The 20,976-nt window shown below is 43.0% G+C and overlaps 1 protein-coding gene across 5 annotated transcripts in view; it reads left to right on the forward strand.

Moving 5' to 3' along the window:
* Positions 1-20,976, forward strand: part of LOC123993226 (5-hydroxytryptamine receptor 4-like) — a 147,780-nt gene that overhangs the window by 53,614 nt on the left and 73,190 nt on the right. For all 5 annotated transcript variants that reach the window (XR_006831400.1, XM_046295132.1, XM_046295133.1 and 2 more), the window contains exons 3-4: positions 9,281-9,394; positions 11,901-12,101. Coding sequence is in view for 4 of the 5 variants with exons in the window: in XM_046295132.1 (XP_046151088.1) it covers positions 9,281-9,394; positions 11,901-12,101 (315 nt within the window). In the remaining variant the exon portion in view is untranslated. The remainder of the gene's footprint in view (positions 1-9,280; positions 9,395-11,900; positions 12,102-20,976) is intronic.

Genomic DNA, 20,976 nt, shown 5'->3' on the forward strand with positions numbered 1-20,976 from the left:
ATTTACATCTTTCCAAAGCTTTAGCAGTTTTTTGTCATTTGTGTTATACAGATGCAGATTACTGACATACAGTATAGATATATATTACAGTATTCCGATTTTTCTCTCTAGACACAATTGCCAAAGTGCTCTTGTCACAACAAATATCTAATTGCGTAGTCAGTCACATTCTTCTCACAGAAAGTAGGGATCAGATCTAGTTTGACAGACTCTGTCCATGCTTATCTACCAGTCTGTCTGTGAGACAGCTACAGATGTAGGATCTTCATTTGATCACTCTTTTATTGCTCAAAATTTACTGCACGGCAGGAAATGCAAACTTGTAGTGTGTTCCAGGTTTATTAAAAAGGCTTCTAAAGTTTGTAATGTCCTTGATTGCCCTAATGAAAAATCTATCAACCCCTACAAAAAAATGTCCATGAGTTATAATCCACAGAATAATTCACATTTCCTCTTGCGGCAGGATTATTGTCCTGCTGTAGCAAACTGGCTCAAATTAAAATCCTACATCTGTAGATAGTTTTAGTGTCTGGCATGACGATGTACAAGAGGTTGATTATCTCAGTCACGGTTCATTAGTTTTAACCACCATGCTTGCCACACTTAGCAGAGAGGAAAACAGCCTTGTCACATCTCCTCTGCTATGCCGTTTCATGTGGCCGTATGGGGGGCCAGAAGCTCTGTGACCTGAATAGGCTCTTTGTCAACTGTCTTTAGAGAAAAGAGGACTAGAACAAGTTAACAGAGTGGAAAATGATTTATAATTGTATGCCTATGGTCTTGTCCTGTGTCCTGCCCTTTTGTTGCATCTGTATGAAGAAATATGATTCAAATTTGCATACGTCCCAAATGGTGAGAAGTAGTGCACTATGTAGGGAATATTTGGGATGTGTAATGATCTTCATCTGTTGTTTGTAGAAAGTCAGACCGAAATGCAGCGTGTAGGTTACTCATGACTTTTAATGAAGCTAATACGGTACATGAAATAACGGAAGAAGAAAACAACAAACGAATGAAACTAATACAGCCTATCTGGTGACTAACACTAAGACAGGTACAATCACCCACGAAATATAACGCGCACTCAGGCTACCTAAATACGGTTCCCAATCCGAGACAACTAGAATCAGCTGACTCCAATTAGGAATCGCCTCAGGCAGCCAAGCCTAACTAGACACACCCCTAATAATACACACTCCCAATTAATACAAACCCTAATACGAAATACAACATATAAACCCATGTCACACCCTGGCCTACCCAAACATATAACAAAAACACAAGAAACAATGACCAAGGCGTGACAGAACCCCCCCCCCCCCTAAGGTGCGGACTCCGGGACGCACCTCAAGAGCATAGGGAGGGTCCGGGTGGGCGTCTGTCCATGGTGGCGGTTCTGGCTCGGGACGTGGACCCCACTCCATAAATGTCCTAGTTCCTCCCCTACGCGTCCTAGGATAATCCACCTTCTCCGCCGACCATGGCCTAATAGTCCTCACCCTGATCCCCACATAACTGAGGGGCAGCTCGGGACCGAGGGGCAGCTCGTGACAGAGGGGCAGCTCGGGACAGAGGGGCAGCTCGGGACAGAGGGGCAGCTCGGGACAGAGGGGCAGCTCGGGACAGAGGGGCAGCTCAGGACAGAGGGGCAGCTCGGGACAGAGGGGCAACTCGGGACAGAGGGGCAACTCGGGATAGAGGGGCAACTCGGGATAGAGGGGCAACTCGGGATAGAGGGGCAACTCGGGATAGAGGGGCAACTCAGGATAGAGGGGCAACTCGGGACAGCGGGGCAGCCCGGGACAGAGGGGCAGCCCGGGACAGAGGGGCAGCCCGGGACCGAAGCAGCCCGGTACTGAGGGGAAGCCCGGTACTGAGGGGAAGCCCGGTACTGAGGGGAAGCCCGGTACTGAGGGGAAGCCCGGTACTGAGAGGAAGCTCGGTACTGAGAGGAAGCTCGGTACTGAGAGGAAGCTCGGTACTGAGAGGGAGCCCAGTACAGAGAAGGGAGCCTAGTGCTGAGAGGAAGCTCAGTACTGAGAGGAAGCTCAGGCAGGTAGTAGGCTCCGGTAAATCCTGGCTGGCTGGTGGACCTGGATGATTAAGGTTGTCTGGCCGATCTAGAAGATCTTGGTAGACTGGCACTTCTGGCGGATCCTGGCAGACTGGCACTTCTGGCGGATCCCGGCAGACTGGTGACGCTGGGCCGACTGGCGGCGCTGGGCAGACAGGAGACTCCGGCAGCGCAGGAGAGGAGAAAGGCTCTGGCTGCGCTGAACAGGCGAGGCGCACTGGACGCGCTGGGCCGACTGGGAGCACTGGTGGCGCTGGACAGACAGGAGACTCCGGCAGCGCAGGAGAGGAGAAAGGCTCTGGCTGCGCTAAACAGGCGGGAGACTCCAATAGCGCAGGAGAAGAGAACAGCTCTGGTTGCGCTAAACAAGCGGGAGACTCCGGCAGCGCAGGAGGGGAGAAAAGCACTGGCTGTGCTGAACAGGCGAGGCGCACTGGAGGCCTATTGCGTTGTGCTGGAACTGGTGGTACTGGCGCGAGGACACGCACAGGAAGCCTGGTGCGGGGAGCTGCTACCGGAGGACTGGTGTGTATAGGTGGCTCTGGATAGACCGGACCGTGCAGGCGCACTGGAGCTCTTGAGCACCGAGCCTGCCCAAGCTTACCTGGCTCGATGCCCACTCTAGCCGGGCCAATAGGAAGGGCTGGTATAAGTCGCAGCTGGCTCTGCACCCGCACTGGAAACACTGTGCGCTCCATAGCATAACACGGTGCCAGGGAGTATGCACAGGTTTCCTACCTGGCATAACTATTCTCCCTTTTAGCCCCCCCCAATACATTTTTTGGGGTGACTTTCCGGTTTCCAACCGCGTCGCAGTGCTGCCTCCTCATACTCATGCCTCTCCGCTTTAGCTACTTCTATTTCCTCCTTGGGACGGCGATATTCTCCCGGCTGCACCCAGGGTCCTTTTCCGTCTAATATCATCTCCCAAGACCAGAAGTCCTCATATTGCTGCTCCTCACAATTAACAGGGAGAGTAGGCTCAGGTCTGACTCCAGACTCTGCCACTCTCTCTCTGCGCTTTCCCCCGTTACCTACGGTTTTCGCTCTGTATAGCCGTGCTCTCCTTTTCGATTCCATCCGTGTATAGCCCTCTTCGCATTGCTGTAGGGAATCCCAGGCGGGCTCCTGCACTCGCACTGGATCGGACGCCCACCTGTCGATTTCTTCCCACGTCGTATAATCCCTGCTTCTGCCGTCCATATCGTCCTCCTTTAGCTCCTGCCAGTTCACACGTTGCTCGTTCTGTGAATCGTGGTGGGTGATTCTGTAATGATCTTCATCTGTTGTTTGTAGAAAGTCAGACTGAAATGCAGCGTGTAGGTTACTCATGACTTTTAATGAAGCTAATACGGTACATGAAATAACGGAAGAAGAAAACAACAAACGAATGAAACTAATACAGCCTATCTGGTGACTAACACTAAGACAGGTACAATCACCCACGAAATACAACGCGCACTCAGGCTACCTAAATACAGTTCCCAATCCGAGACAACTAGAATCAGCTGACTCCAATTAGGAATCGCCTCAGGCAGCCAAGCCTAACTAGACACACCCCTAATAATACACACTCCCAATTAATACAAACCCTAATACGAAATACAACATATAAACCCATGTCACACCCTGGCCTACCCAAACATATAACAAAAACACAAGATACAATGACCAAGGCGTGACAGGATGTAGACTAAAGTCCTGTCCAAAACGTCTAAACATCCATAATAACAGAGACTGGCATGAATCTCATTTGGATCACTTCTAGTAATTGATGTCAAATCTAACTTTTAACTTTGAGGGCTAATTTCAAGTATCTCAAGTCATAGATTATGCTGTATTTCTGAAGATACCACCTTGGCTGCCATGGCTTGAAAGCTGAACAAGCAATGATGTTATGGGACTGTTTCATCGGTTCCTAGACATTTACATTACATTTACATTTAAGTCATTTAGCAGACGCTCTTATCCAGAGCGACTTACACATGGATGTTGATAAAACAGATAAACCTAGGTAGAACTCTCTCTTTCACCTGTATGAAGTGATGACATAAGGAAATGAAACGTATCTTGCTGACTTGACATTTGCAATCGTAACACTAAGCAAATAAACATCACATTTGAATAAACTCTTATTGAAAGCTTTCTGCCAACCTATTGTAACCTCTGTCCATAAGCTTTATTTTTCTATCAAATGTTTTGACTGAATCTCTCATTTAAGTTCCTCACCTTGTTTTTTTTTCATGAGCCAGAGGTTTAATATTTTCATCTAGAAAATGGCATAGCAATCGATATACCTCTCCAAAGTCCGAATCCATGCATGTTGATACATTTGCTCTGGAGTGCTTGATACCTTTCAACCAGATTGTACTTCAACGCAATTCATTGTTTTCTCCCCTCCTAAATGATTTCTGTCTGGAAAAATCAGTTTGACAAGAGGTAAAGATAACGATAAGAATAACACTTGTCTGAAACATTCTCCATCACTTCAATGCGTGAACATAAATATGCCACAAGAGGCAAGTATAAGCAGCAGTGGTCTCGTAGAAAGGCCCATCTTTGAAAATAAAATAATCATTGGGGACTAAAATAACATAGGCTGCCTGGGGCCACTTAAATTCAAACCTCAGCCAGGGTGCAGTTTCAACTTTCAACTGATTTTTTTTTTAACATCAAATTCTGTGTTACAATAAATATAGGGTTGAGTCAAACTAGTATTGACTAAAGCTACAAATACATGAATTAAGATTGTGAATTAAGATGAAAAGATTACAATTTTTGTGTGTTTTTGTTTGTCAGTGTCTGTGACCACCCAGATTGATATTATTGACTTGTACAGATAACAAAACTCCTGAAAATGAACAAAAAAATGTTTTATCATTCCTGACAGGTTGAGAAATCTCTCGGTATGAGTAAACAGGGTAGTGATACCTTCTGATAGTTTGTCTAGCAGTCTTTCTGCTTGGTTCATGTTGAAATAAGCACTTACCCTAATGCTTTGAGTCATTCACTTCAGTTATATTTAAGTTATTATACACCACTCTCCGCTTAAATGCACTTTATTTTACAGCCTTTAAGCCTAATTAAGGAGAACATACTGCACTCAATTTTCTCCACATCACTCTGCGTAGTCTGTTTTTGTGGCTCTGACAACATTTTGACACTGTACTTTTGTAGTGATGAGTGAGTGAATATTTGGAGCAGACAGACAGACACTTTGCCCTGGAGTACATAATAGGTCGTTAGGACACTCCTGCTGAGAGGAACCACTAATTACATTTTCATGTCCAGATAGCTATTGTTTATAATAAACCATTTGCATGGAGGACACCAGCATGGCCACGGGGCTTGATTGTTGTTTGATAGGCCTGTGAAAGGGGCAGCATTCCCCAATATAAACTGAATAATGGTGTCATGAATACTAGTAATGCCTCTGGCTTCGGTGTGATTCTAATAAATAAATATGCAAAGTACCATATTGCGGTTGATTGTGACAGGTTACTCAATTGTAGCCATGTAGCAGATGAAACTACTGGGCTGGTGTGTTCACTAAGCCTTAGGTCATCTGTCTTGGCGTTGGAGTGTTGATTGAGCTGTTGCTCACTGATTGTCTGTTGTGTAGAGCTCAATTGTACGGCTAAGGGTCAAATGTTTCAGATGTCATCACACACATGTAGATGCATCACTGAAAATCGGATGGAGTTTGAGTTGGACTTCTTTACAATGAGTTGCAGTTACAATATCTGAACTACATTTAAACTGGAAATCAAAGCCTTACTAAACAGTATTTAGAGTGCTGTGAAAAAGTATTTACCTCCTTCCTGATTTCTTATTTATTTGCACATTTGTCACACTTAAATGTTTCAGATCATCAAACACGTTTTAATATTACACAAAGATAACCCAAGTAAACACAAAATGCAGTTTTTAAGTGATCATTTTATTTATTAAGGGAAAAAAGCTATCCACACCTTCATGGCCCTATGTGACAAAGTAATTGCCCCTTAAACCTAATAACTGGTTGTGCCACCCTCAGCAGCAACAACTGCAATCAAGCGTTTGCGATAACTGGCAATGAGACACCTGAAACCCCACCTCTTTAAGGAACACCTAGGATAGGATAAAGTAATCCTTCTCACCCCCCCCCCCCCCCTTAAAATATTTAGATGCACTATTGTAAAGTGGTTGTTCCACTGGATGTCATAAGGTGAATGCACCAATTTGTAAGTCGCTCTGGATAAGAGCGTCTGCTAAATGACTTAAATGTAATGTAAATGAGTCTTTCACATCGCTGTGGAGGAATTTTGGCCCACTCTTTGCAGAATTGCTTTAATTCAGCCACATTGGAGGGTTTTCGAGCATGAACCGCCGTTTTAAGGTCACGCCACAGCATCTCAATCGGATTAAAGTCCGGACTTGGACTAGGCCACTCCAAAACCTTCGTCTTGTTTTTTTAAGCCATAAGCCATTCAGAGGTGGACTTGCTGGTGTGTTTTGGATCATTGTCCTGCTGCAGAACCCAAGTGCGCTTCAGCTTGAGGTCATGAACTGATGGCCGGACATTCTCCTTTAGGATGTTTTGGTAGAGGGGAAGAATTCATGGTTCTATCAATCACAGCAAGTCGTCCAGGACCTGAAGCAGCAAAGCAGCCCCAGACCATCACACCACCACCATATTTGACTGTTGGTATGATGTTCTTTGTCTGAAATGCTGTGTTACTTTTACTTTTGTCTCGTCAGTCCACAGAATATTTTCCAAAAAGTCTTGGGGATCGTCAAGATGTTTTTTTTTGTTGCCAAAAGTGAGATGAGCCTTTATGTTCTTTTTGGTCAGCAGTGGTTTTCGGCCTTGAAACTCTGCCATGGATGCCATTTTTGCCCAGTCTCTTTCTTATGGTTGAGTCATGAACACAGACCTTAACTGAGGCAAGTGAGGCCTGCAATTCTTTAGATGTTGTTGTGGGTTCTTTTGTGACCTCTTGGATGAGTCATCGCTGCGCTCTTGGGGTGATTTTGGTAGGCCAGCCACTCCTGGGAAGGTTCACCACTGTTCCAAATTTTCTCCATTTGTGGATGATGGCTCTCACCGTGATTCGCTGGAGTCCCAAAGCTTTAGAAATGGCTTTGTAACCCTTTACAGAATGATAGATGAATTTCTTTGGATCGCTGCATAATGTCTTGCTTTTTGAGATTTTTTGGCCTACCTCACTTTGTCAGACAGGTTCTATTTAAAGGATTTCTTGATTCAACAGGTCTGGCAGTAATCAGACCTGGGTGGTGCTAGTGGAATTGAACTCAGCAATTTACTGTGATTAACCACAGTAAATTCATGATTTAACAAAGGGGGGCAATTTACTTTGTCACATAGGGCCATGAAGGTTCAGATAGCTTTTTTCCCTTAATAAATAAAATCACTTAAACTGCATTTTGTGTTTCCTTGGGTTATCTTTGTGTAATATTACAATTTGTTTGATGATCTGAAGCATTTAATTGTAACAAATGTGCAAAAAAAAAAATCAGGAAGGGGGCAAATAGTTTTTCACAGCACTGTATATAGATAGAAGATGATAGATGACAAAGCTATCACAAGAAAGGCAGTATTATTTGTCTGCCATCAATGTCAACTAGATGTAATAAAAACTATTGAAATGACTACAGTACATAAATGTGAATTGTCATCAGGGAGAGGTCAAATTTTTACAACAAATCCTACACGTTGAGTTGGCATCTTTCTCCACCTCTCGGTGTAGTGTGTGTTGTTTAATTGCTAGAGGAGGTGGATGCTGAGTAACTGTCAGAACTCACAGTGTTTCTGATTAGAACATACCTGTAGGAGCTGACATTAAATGAATGCTTCATCTTTGAGAAATTAAATGTCCTTTTAAACATGCTGTGATGTTGTGGGACATTTTGGGAAGTAGCTATATTAAGAATTTGGTGATAGTTAAATTCATAAAGGCCCTGTGCAAGCAAAAACTAGATTTTAATATATATATATATATATATATATATATATATATATATATATATATATATATATATATATATATATATATATATATATATATATATATATATATATTTCCTTTCCACACTATCAGATTGGAATAATACTGTGACATTGTGAAAATGATGATAATGCCCATTTTAGTGTAAGAACTGTTTGAAAAGACCACCTGGAATTTCTTCCTGTTTTGGTGCGATGGAGTTTTGGCCTGCCTAGTGACTTCACCAGGTGGTAAATTAGTTAATAGACCAATAAGAAAGAGAGTTCCAAACCTCTCTGCCAATGACAGCTTGCTTTCAGTTTCCCCCTCCCCACTTAGACCATGCCCAAACAGTCCTAGGTATTTTTGTTTAATTTTGACCATTTTAATTGAAAACAATCACAGTACGGTACTTTATCGTTACCCAGAAATGATTAAATATTGAGATAAAAATAGCTGTATTGGACCTTTAAGTGAGGTAGCTCTAGATTTTAGACTTGAGTTAACATTAGGTCAAATAAATTAACATAATGAAGGCAACAAATAAGACTGATTTGAGACAACAAAAAAATGAAAATAGAAAGATTATAGTATAGCTGGGTTGATAAATGTATTCCACTGAACACTGTATAAACTCCCAGGGGCAACAAATGTAGTAGTGAGTGAGTGTGGATACTTAGACTGACTGTAAAACCTGGAGTGTGAAAACTACAAACATCAGGAGATTACAGTAATGTATTGAATATATCAAACATTCACAACTATGCCTTATAAGGACTTTAGATCATTGTCGTGACAGATAATTACCTTTAAATATCACAAACATGACACATTAGCCGGGATTTTGGCAGTGTTGTCTGGACATTGCCTGCCTACAAATTCATGTTACCAAGGTGACAGAACCAGTTGTAGTTTCCCAGTCATCAGGTAACATTTCGTTGGATCATTAACAGTCGACTGCAAATCTGAAGAAATATGTTCCTTTAACTCATTGTATAAATGTAAGTGTCAAAACAAACTTTTTCTTGTAACAGGTGACTATATTGTCAGTGATGTTTTACTAATTCAGGAATGTGTTCTTTCACAAGACTCAATTGTCCCGTTAAAATGTAGGCACACTTGGACGGGAAAGGTTATTACATGCCAATCAGTTATTACTTCATGGCTTGTTATTGATATATTCACTGAGTGGTTGTCCTCTCTCCTGTCGTAACCACAGCAACAGCATGCCGAAGAGGATTGCTCTCATCTGCTTCCTTTCTCTGGTGATGCTCATGAGTGTCCTGGGGAACCTCCTGGTCATGACAGCTGTCTGCAAGGACCGCCAGCTCAGGTTAGTCTCTCCCTATGGTCGGTCGGTGTCTGTCTGTCTGTCTGTCTGTCTGTCTGTCTGTCTGTCTGTCTGTCTGTCTGTCTGTCTGTCTCTCTGTCTCTCTGTCTCTCTGTCTCTCTGTCTCTCTGTCTCTCTGTCTCTGTCTCTGTCTCTGTCTCTGTCTCTGTCTCTCACTCATCCTGCTCTGGCCGAAGCAAATGTACTCTTTCTTCTGTTTAGCATCTTATCACCTTGTTGCACCACACACAGCCTGAATCAGCCCAGATTTGAATGATCCTGCGCTGACAGTATTATGCAGTAATTGTTATCTCATTAAAAGAGCATTTCCTACTGAGTGGTCTATTGTGACCCCAGTCCCTTGGGGGTTGAGTTACTAGCTTGGCATGCAGTGACTCTAGCATGCCAACAGTCAGATGCCGGAAGGGAAAGGCTGTCTGATAACCTGGGGATAGTTTCATCTCTCAGCACCCCTGATGGAAGAGACAGTAAGGAAATGACAGCACCAGGAGGGATTCTTGGTAGTGTTAACTTCAAATCCCTACTCATCCAAATGTTCAGCCCCAAAAGCGATCCCGGGCTATGTCGCAGCCGGCCACGACCGGGAGACCCATGAGGTGGCGCACAATTGACCCAGCGTCGTCCGGGTTAGGAGGGGGATTGGCCGACTGGGATGTCCTTGTCCTATCACGCTCTAGCGACTCCTTGTGGCAGCCGAGGGCATGCACGCTGACTTCGGTTGCCAGCTTTACGGTGTTTCCTCCGACTCATTGGTGCGGCTGGCTTCCGGGTTAAGTGAGCAGCGTGTCAAGAAGCAGTGCGTCTTTGCAGGGTTGTGTTTCAGAGGATGCATGGCTCTTGACCTCCTTATGGGAGTCGCAGCGATGGGACAAATCTATAACTACCAATTGGGGAGAAAAAGTCTAAACAAAATATTGTAATCCGATGACAGATACTTTGAAAAACAAGATTTACTTTTATATTCAGAAAGGATGTTTATGAAACCCACTATGCCAATTACACTTCTCCTTTCTTTCCACCATGACTTCCCTGCAGCTCAGATTAACAGGGACACGAAGCAGTACTTCTACCATAGCCCATTCCCCACACTCAGGAGAATTCATCCACAATCAGCAATTTACCCTGTAATAGCACACCTGTTCCAGCCATCCATAAAATGAGAGCTGTCGTAAGATGGCTTAGCCATAATGGGAGACATTGTGCAGCTGGAGGCAGAGCAACAGAGCCACAGAGCCAGCCTCAACTTCTGCAAGTTGATTACCAAAATGGAAAACTGGATATGGCTTTACTGGCATTGACACATTGCACTAATTCAAATCATCATCATGCCACTCTATCTCTCTTGCTCTCTTGCTCTCTCTCTCTCTCTCTCTCTATCTCTCTTGCTCTCTTGCTCTCTCTCTGTCTCTCTCGGTCTCTCTCTCTCTCTCTCTCTCTCTCTCTCTCTCTCTCTCTCTCTCTCTCTCTCTCTCTCTCTCTCTCTCTCTCTCTCTCTCTCTCTCTCTCTCTCTCTCTCTCTCTCTTTACTGGGGTCTTTTTATGTCCCCTGCACCAATTTTGCTGATTTGCATATTTTAGACCTTTTAATTAGGCTTCAGTTCAGTGGCGAACCCAGTGGCGACAAGATGATTTAGCTTTTTATGTAAAAAAAAAAAAAAATCTGTATTTTATTTATTCAATTAATTTGCATCGCTGCAAATATGATCTTACATTCTTTAGATACTACATTCAGTTTTGAATGAAAGACAGTATTTCTGTACAGCATGAAAACATGTTGCTAACAGATTGCTGGTAAACAGCATTTATGGCATGTTCTGGTTAAATGACAGCCGTTAGCCGTTCTCAGGCAGCTATTTTTAGCCGAGCGGGCTCTGAGCGGTTGCCTCACCGAGAATTTTATTTGTCATTAATGGAGTGCCCAGGGCTCTGGTCTTCCTCAAACAGACTGAAAGGAGGGACGCCGCCACACCAGTGGCTCTACATCACTGATTTTCTCTCTCTCTCTCTCTCTCTCTCTCTCTCTCTCTCTCTCTCTCTCTCTCTCTCTCTCTCTCTCTCTCTCTCTCTCTCTCTCTCTCTCTCTCTCTCTCTCTCTCTCTCTCTCTCTCTCTCTCTCTCTCTCTCTCAGTTATTACCAATATTTACTGCAAGGTGGAGATTTACAAGATGTATAGTGAAAGCATATTTATATGGCAAATCTGCTGTCATGTGTAACAGACAATTCAAACAATTAAATAGTTTAGTGCATTCCTCTGTACAGACTCTCACATAACAAAAGCCTATAATATTGTATGTTTACATGCATTTACCTCTAGTAGGCAGTCTCTTCTGTTCTTTTCAGTGTATTCTGCATTATTTATGATTTTTCCACAACATTCCTTTATCATACACTCTACCATATGATAAACCTATGCTGTTTCAAGTTAAAAATGGAAATCATCTTTAAACATATCGCCAATAAGATACCTCTCACTCAATTCTCTCCCAGGAAAATCAAGACCAACTACTTCATAGTATCGCTCGCCTTTGCAGACCTGATGGTGTCGGTGCTGGTGATGCCGTTTGGTGCCATAGAACTGATTCACCAGAACTGGATTTATGGAGAAACCTTCTGCCTGGTCCGGACATCTCTAGATGTACTGTTGACAACGGCCTCCATATTACACCTATGTTGCATAGCTTTGGACAGGTAAGCATCACTGCTCAGCAACTAGCTTGGAACGATGCTTCCAGTCAACATGAAGTCAGTAGACATAGTATTTAGTATCGTACTAACAGTATCAAACCATCAACACATTTTACCATCCTATTATATTAACTGACTTACAGTAGGATGGCACTTCCTGTAATTGACTTTATCAAGCTGCAGCAGGTAGCCTATTGGTTAGAGTGTTGGGCCAGTAACCAAAAAGTTGCCAGATCGAATCCCCAAGCTGACAAGGTAAAAATATGTTAGTTAAATAGGTTAAATATAAAAACAAAACAATTCTGAGGACTACTGTATGAGACTTTGAAACAGTTGTGTGATATGCTGGGCTTACATACACTATATGATCAAACATATGTGGACACCAGCTCATTGAAAATCAATTCAATTCAAAATCATGGGCATGAATATGGAGTTGGTCCCTCCTTTGTTGCTTTAATAGCCTCAACTCTTCTGGGAATACTTTCCACTACATATTGCTGCAGGGACTTGCTTCCATTCAGCCACAAGAGCATTACTGAGGTCGGGCACTGATGTTGGGCGATAAGGCATGGCTCGCAGTCAGTGTTCCAATTCATCCCAAAGGGGTTGAGGTCAGGGCTCTGTGCAGGCCAGTTCTTCCACACCGTCTCAACAAACCATTTCTGAATTGACCTCGCTTTGTGCACGGTGGCATTGTCATGCTGAAACAGGAAAGAGCCTTTCCCAAACTGTTCCCACAAAGTTGGAAGCACAGAATTGTCTCGCCTGTCATTGTACGCTGTAGTGTGAAGATTTCCCTTCACTGGAACTATGCGGCCTAACCCGAACCATGAAAAACAGCTCCAGACCTTTATTCCTTCTCCACCTAACTTTAAAGTTGACACTCTGCATTCGGGCAGGTAGGGTTCTCCTGGTATCCGCCACCCCAGATTAGTCCGTCGAACTGCCAGCTGGTGAAGCATTTCCACGGTTCCGGAGTCCAATGGCGGCGAGTTTTACACCACTCCAGCCGATGCTTGGCATTGTGCATGGTGATCATAGGCTTGTGTGCGGCTGCTCGGCCATGGAAGCCCATTTCATGAAGTTCCCGATGAAAAGTTTGTGTGCTGATGTTGCTTCCAGAGGTAGTTTAGAACTCAGCAATGAGTGTTGCAACCGAGGACAGATGATTTGTATGCGCTACACGTTTCAGCACTCGATGGTCCCGTTCTGTGAGCTTTTCTGGCCTACCACTTTGCGGCTGAGCCATTGTTGCTCCTAGACATTTCCACTTCACAATAACAGCACTTACAGTTGACCCGGGGAAACTCTAGCAGGGCACAAATTTGACAAACTGACTTGTTGGAAAGGGGGCATTCTATGACGGTGCCACATTGAAAGTCACTGAGCTCTTCAGTAAGGCCATTTTACTGTCAATTTTGTCTATGCAAATTGCGTGGCTGTGTGGACAATTTTATACATCTGTCAGCAACTGGTGTGGCTGAAATAGCCGGATCCGCTAATTTGAAGGGGTGTCCACATGCTTTTGTATATATAGTGTATGTACACCCCCCTATATGCTCCAGTTTCCCTATGCTTCAGCTCTCCCACCATACAAGTGTGTTCTTGACCTTGTCTCACTGCAGAGGAGGAAATGGTTGTTTCATTCAATTATATGGATAGAGAGCAAAGCTTGTGCAGAGTGTGTAAACAGCACTATTAGCCATTCATAGTAACTGGATGGCTTGCGGTGTTGAGAGACACAATGTGCCGGCCATAAATTATTTAGATTTAATTTCCTCTAAAGTTACGACCCACTTTATTTATCATCCTAATCTACCACATTAAAACGGTTCACGAGTCTGATGATGAAAGCAAATGGGAAATGAAGGGAACATGCTTTTAAAGAATTACAGGAATAAAATGTGCATTAACATGAGTTCTGAAAAGCTGCTGGGGAAATCAAGGGTTTACATTATATGGCGGATTAAATGTCAGTGTGGTTGCAGGATGGGCTCTTGCATTAAGTGACAAGGAAAGACATATCGACACAGCTACTCAAAAGACTAACCATACACAACAATACGATCCGCATTTCTACAGTATTGCATAGTAGCTAGTTCATTCAAAATGCTTTCTATGTTCAAGCCCAGCAAAAGCATATTCATTCATTTAGGACAGCTGAGGTCTGGGTGCAGAGATAGATAAGCTTGCGTCACACCATCTGCAGTTATTATTTCGGAAGCAACGTTACAATAGTAATCCCAGGAAACAAACATTGGTTCTGTGAAAGTTCCCAGGACATTCAGGAAATGTTCTGATAACACAAAAACTGTCCAGTTGTGCAGATGATGTTTGTATAAAAAAGTCACCTGATGTTTCAAGAACGTTCCCACATTTTGTCTGTTCTTTAAAGGTTCCCAGAATGTTTCATTCGGTTTTGGAAACAGTCTGGTGGGAACATTGTGGGTAGGGTGACCACATTTAAAGTACCCAAATGCGGGAAAACAGGAGGATTTTGCGGGACATTCACGGGGCTGTATGGCCTACAGAGTACCACCCCCCCCATACATTATTTAATGACATCCTAATTTCTGAACGTTTTGTTGTGACTTTACTTTCATTCATCTGATGACTGTTATTTATTTAATCAACTAACTTTATGATTAAATTAACCATGTAACAATTAACTCATTAGGATTTGGGGCACTAAATAACTTCTTTGCCCGCTTTGAGGATAATACAGTGCCACTGACACTGCCCCCAAGCAAAACATGTGGACTCTCCTTCACTGCAGCCGAGGTGAGTAAAACATTTAAACGTGTTAACCCTCGCAAGGCTGCAGGCCCAGACGGCATCCCCAGCCGCACCCTCAGAGCATGCGCAGACCAGCTGGCTGGTGTGTTTACGGACATATTCAATCAATCCCTATCCCAGTCTGCTGTTCCCACATGCTTCAAAAGGGCCAGCATTGTTCCTGTTCCCAAGAAAGCTAAGGTAACTGAGCTAACGACTACCGCCCCGTAGCACTCGCCTCCGTCATCATGAAGTGCTTTGAGAGACTAGTCAAGGACCATATCACCTCCACCCTACCTGACACCCTAGACCTACTCCAATTTGCTTACCTCCCAAATAGGTCCTCAGACGATGCAATCTCAACCACACTGTACACTGCCCTAACCCATCTGGACAAGAGGAATACCTATGTGAGAATGCTGTTCATCGACTACAGCTCAGCATTTAACACCATAGTACCCTCCAAGCTCGTCATCAAGCTCGAGACCCTGGGTCTCGACCCCGCCCTGTGCAACTGGGTACTGGAATTCCTGACGGGCCGCCCCCAGGTGGTGAGGGTAGGTAAAAATATCTCCACCCCGCTGATCCTCAACACTGGGGCCCCGCAAGGGTGCGTTCTGAGCCCTCTCCTGTACTCCCTGTTCACCCACGACTGCGTGGCCACGCACGCCTCCAACTCAATCATCAAGTTTGCGGACGACACAACAGTGGTAGGCTTGATTACCAACAATGACGAGATGGCCTACAGGGAGGAGGTGAGGGCCCTCGGAGTGTGGTGTCAGGAAAATAACCTCACACTCAACGTCAACAAAACTAAGGAGATGATTGTGGACTTCAGGAAACAGCAGAGGGAACATCCCCCTATCCACATCGATGGAACAGTAGTGGAGAGGGTAGTAAGTTTTAAGTTCCTCGGCGTACACATCACAGACAAACTGAATTGGTCCACCCACACAGACAGCATCGTGAAGAAGGCGCAGCAGCGCCTCTTCAACCTCAGGAGGCTGAAGTAATTCGGCTTGTCACCAAAAGCACTCACAAACTTCTACAGATGCACAATCGAGAGAATCCTGTCGGGCTGTATCACCGCCTGGTACGGCAACTGATCCGCCCACAACTGTAAGGCTCTCCAGAGGGTAGTGAGGTCTGCACAACGCATCACCGGGGGCAACTACCTGCCCTCCAGGACACCTACACCACCCGATGTCACAGGAAGGCCATAAAGATCATCAATGCACAACAACCACCCGAGCCACTGCCTTTTCACCCTGCTATCATCCAGAAGGCGAGGTCAGTACAGGTGCATCAAAGCTGGGACCGAGAGACTGAAAAACAGCTTCTATCTCAAGGCCATCAGACTGTTAAACAGCCACCACTAACATTGAGTGGCTGCTGCCAACACACTGACTCCAGCCACTTTAACAATGGGAATTGATGGGAATTGATGTAAAATATATCACTAGCCACTTTAAACAATGCTACTTTATATAATGTTTACATACCCTACATTATTTATCTCATATGTATACGTATATACTGTACTCTACATCATCTACTGCATCTTTATGTAATACATGTATCACTAGCCACTTTAAACTATGCCACTTTGTTTACATACTCATCTCATATATATATACTGTACTCGATACCATCTACTGCATCTTGCCTATGCCGCTCTGTACCATCACTCATTCATATATCTTTATGTACATATTCTTTATCCCTTTACACTTGTGTGTATAAGGTAGTAGTTTTGGAATTGTTAGCTAGATTACTCGTTGGTTATTACTGCATTGTCGGAACTAGAAGCACAAGCATTTCGCTACACTCGCATTAACATCTGCTAACCATGTGTATGTGACAAATAAAGTTTGATTTGATTTGACCATGGAAGAGGTTGTTTAAAGAGTTACCATCTCCCGAATTCAACTCTATAAGGTATATTTCTATTTAATAAATAAATTGTAATCTAATTAATAATTACCTCTTATCATATCATAATTCTGAACAGTCGTAAACTCATTCATCTGCAAAAAAACCCAGCCTTGCTCATGATTCAGCACTACACCAATTGGTTTAATTATTTATTTAGTAGCTAACTAAAATGAGAAAACAGGATAACATACACACAGTCCCTAGCAGACTGGCAATATGACGGCTTAATACACAGCGATGAAGAGTGGGAAAAAGAGAGAGACAGAGAAAAAGGGACACTGGGTACATAAGATACATTCTATAACTATTCTCCCATTAATCATATACTTTGCACATGAACCGCCGACCGTTTAGGAAGGAGGTGGTTTGGCCTTTCAGCGGCACGCTGGTAAGGGTCCGGACCCGTCTCTTCTACTGTTGTTCACTCTGGAAGTGGCTACTTACTATGAACAGTTAATAGGAGATACATTATTTTATCCCTCCTAAAATCACATTCATATCTTAACAAATGTACTTTCATAATTTGTCATATTATATGCACAACGTATTGGATGGAAACTTGACAGATAAAGGGGATATCATTTCCAAGTTACAGTATTTCGTCCATGCATTTTTAATGACATCACAAAATGAAAACCCATATGACATACATTTTTTTCTATAGTTCCTCACTGACCATTCCTCACATTGTTATGTTAGAAATATTGTTCCTGTATCCACTTTTAACCATGTTAGAGTTTCAAATGGAAAACTATCTGTGAAACAAAGGCATTCCTTTGTTGACACTAAAGGGTGAGAAAGAGCCCACCCTCCTCCTGTAATTTACAACACGGTGTGAACTGTCAAACTGGCCCAGTCCCCTCCTTCCCCTTTCAGTGGGTGAGAGAAGGTTTGGTTATTGTCAATCATTGCCAAGATGATCTCACCCATTGTGATCCTCACAGGACAGTCATGACAGTTTGTATCGACAGATGTAGCCTATTAAATATAATTACAGAATATCCCTAAAATGCATCCTCCAATTGCAACGTCTGCCTATGCCCACACATATGTTCTAAGAACATTACTGGTATATTGTGTCATTACATTACCTGGAAACCTAATGAGAACAGGTTTTTGAAAATGTTCTGTCGTGGTTATTACAGATGCTGTGCACAACATTTCGGTGAACATTAGGAGAATATTCCAAGGATATTTAATAAATACAAAAAAAAGAGGATATTTTGTTATCAAAAACATTTGTTTTTGGGATGGTTAATCCTAATGTTATATAAAACCTAACTAACTTAATGGACATCTTAGGTAATGTTCTGGTAATGTTTCCGGTTTCTGGAATGGTTCTTACTGGGGTCAAAAGGTCAGACAGTAGGACAGAGAGAGAAGAGAGAGAGAGAGTATTTTGCATTAAAAGGGCCTTTTCTTCTGAGTGTGTCTTTCTCTTTCTCTTTCTCTTTCTCTCTCTCGCTCTCCACTTCTCCCCAGAGAAGAGATGGCTTTTAAGTTTAACCCACTGAGAGCTCTTCAATTAATGTTAAAGGCAGATGGAATTTTGCTGGCCATATTCTAGAGATGTTTTATTGAGAGTACACACCATTCCATAGAGACAAGAGTGTATAAAAGGAAACGTGTTTAAGGTGAATGGTGGAATTCATCATTTGAGAATGAATGTTGTGACATGGGACGGTTCCATTTATTCATCATTTCATCCCGCAGTGAAGTGAAGTAAGCTCTCCTGTGTATTGCACAACTCTAGTGTGTGGATTATTACTTGCGTGCGTCAAGCTGCAAGCACCAGGGGAAGTTCCAGTAAGCCAGGACTGCTACCAGCCAGTTTAGACAATCATGAGTCTTGCCAGAACAGAGAAACAGACTCATTTCGGCCATTTCACAAATCTTTATGAGTAAGAAAAATGCTACAGAAATGTCAGTTCTTTGGGCGTCACTTAGTTATCGCATAAAACAATATTAGCTATGTCTTTTCCTTTAGAAGGGTTCAAAACGTGTTTCTCTCCTCATATTTCCAATCTGCCCCTCAAGCCTTAAATGTTCAAATTCTATTGGTCAATTAAACGGATTTAGAAAGCATAGTGTGTTTACATGCACTGTAGCCGAGAGTAACTTTGTTGTTCTCCAATTGGCCTGGTGATCCTAACTGACCTAAAACAGGGACTTTTTACTTGGATTAAATGTCAGGAATTGTGAAAAACAGAGTTTAAATGTATTTGGCTAATGTGTATGTAAACTTCCGACTTCAACTGTATATATCAGATCAGCCCAATAGAAAGGCCACATGAGCAATTATGTTTTACTAAGAGTGGTGCTTTTAAAAAGGGCAAGAGAGCGCAGTGACCCTGAACGGACAATCTGTTTCTCGTTCATAGAAGAGAGTTTAAATAAAATGTTCATAGCTAGCGCTTTGGTCTCTGCTTGTACAGCACAGATGTTTGCTTTTCATTTGCCTTCAGGTTCATTTCTCCACAACATTTACTAAACATAAATATAAAGGCAACATGTAAAGTGTTGGTCCCATGTTTCATGAGCTGAAATAAAAGATCCCAGAAATGTTCCATACGTTTACACCTCTGTTAGTGAGCATTTATCCTTTGCCAAGATAATCTATCTACCTGACAGGTGTGACATATCAAGAAGCTGATGAAATAACATCATTATACAGGTGCACCTTGTGCTGGGAACAATAAAAGCCCAGTCTAAATGTGCACTTATGTCACACAACACAATGCCACAGATGTCTCAAGTTTTGAGGGAGTGTGGAATTGGCATGCTGACTGCAGGAATGTCCACCAGTTGACAGATCATTTAATGTTGATTTCTCTACCATAAGCCTCCTCCAATGTCGTTTTAGAGAATTTGCCAGTACTTCCAACCGGCCTCACAACCACAGACCATGGGTATGGTTTCATGTGGGCGAGCGGTTTGCTGATGTCAACGTTGTGAACAAGGTGGCGGTGGGGTTATGGTATGACCAGGCATAAGCTACGGACAGCGAACACAACTGAATTTTATCGATGGCAATTTGAATGCACAAAAACATAGTGACAAGATCCTGAGGCCCATTGTGAGACCCATTTTTTTTAAAGGTGTCTGTGACCAACAGATGCATATCTGTATTCCCAGTCATGTGAAATCCATAGATTGGGGCCTAATGAATTTATTTCAATTGACAGATTTCCTCATATGAACTGTAACTCGGTAAACTCTTTGAAGTGTTGTGTTTATATTTTTGTTCAGTATACATTTGTGTGGTGCCAGCAGAGCTTGGACCTTAGTTTTACACATCTTCCTATAATGCCCCTTTCCATCCAAGCTTAAGACATGAAGGAGCATTTTACATGAATGATGGATCGTTCAAACATTGACAACAGGCATTTAGGATGAAGGGAGAAGTGAAGCAAGTTTTGCTCCCTAATTTCACATGAAGATTGGTCACACTTTTCATTTCTCCGTCATTAAACGCAGCCATCCGAAGAGTGAGGATTTTTTATTTCATTTTTTACTGTTCATTCCTGTCTCTCAAATTAAACTCCAACCTTGACTACTTACTGCAGCAAACTTGATCACATGGATCACATGTAATTCAAGTTTAAGTGCCTGTTTTGTTGGTCCCATCTGTTTTCCATTGAGGCTCTGTTATATGTCCTATAAGTAGCTATTGGTTGCCAAAGTGAGCTCAAGAAGCCAGGTGAACAGATGTAGAAGGCTGGCCTGCTGTCAACAGTCCACACTGCTGCTGTGCCTCTGGCCCTCTGACACACAGGCCGGGTTTTGGCTAGGTGAGACGAAAAGCAGCACAGTGCACACATACAGCCATGCTCCATCTAGCCTAGACTCACAAACATTTTATTAATACAGTCATGCTGTTTCAGAGCCATATTGTACTCATTACTCAAGAGACACAGGCAGGCACATAAAAAGCATCCTAGTACAACACTGAGGTAAGATGCTGCAAAGAACTCTGGGTAAACATTCTTTCAGATGTGTCAGATTTGTGCATCGGACCGACCAATCAGGTGGTCTGCTCATGTATTTATGTTGTGAACAGTTGGCTCCAGTTCAGTTCACCTGCAATGAAATATGAAATGACCTCACTAACACCCCTCTGAGTCATGAAAACAACCTCAGGGTGACAGAGTCAAATCAACAATGA

The sequence above is a fragment of the Oncorhynchus gorbuscha genome, linkage group LG13, assembly GCF_021184085.1.
Source record: "Oncorhynchus gorbuscha isolate QuinsamMale2020 ecotype Even-year linkage group LG13, OgorEven_v1.0, whole genome shotgun sequence".
NCBI lineage: Eukaryota > Metazoa > Chordata > Actinopteri > Salmoniformes > Salmonidae > Oncorhynchus > Oncorhynchus gorbuscha.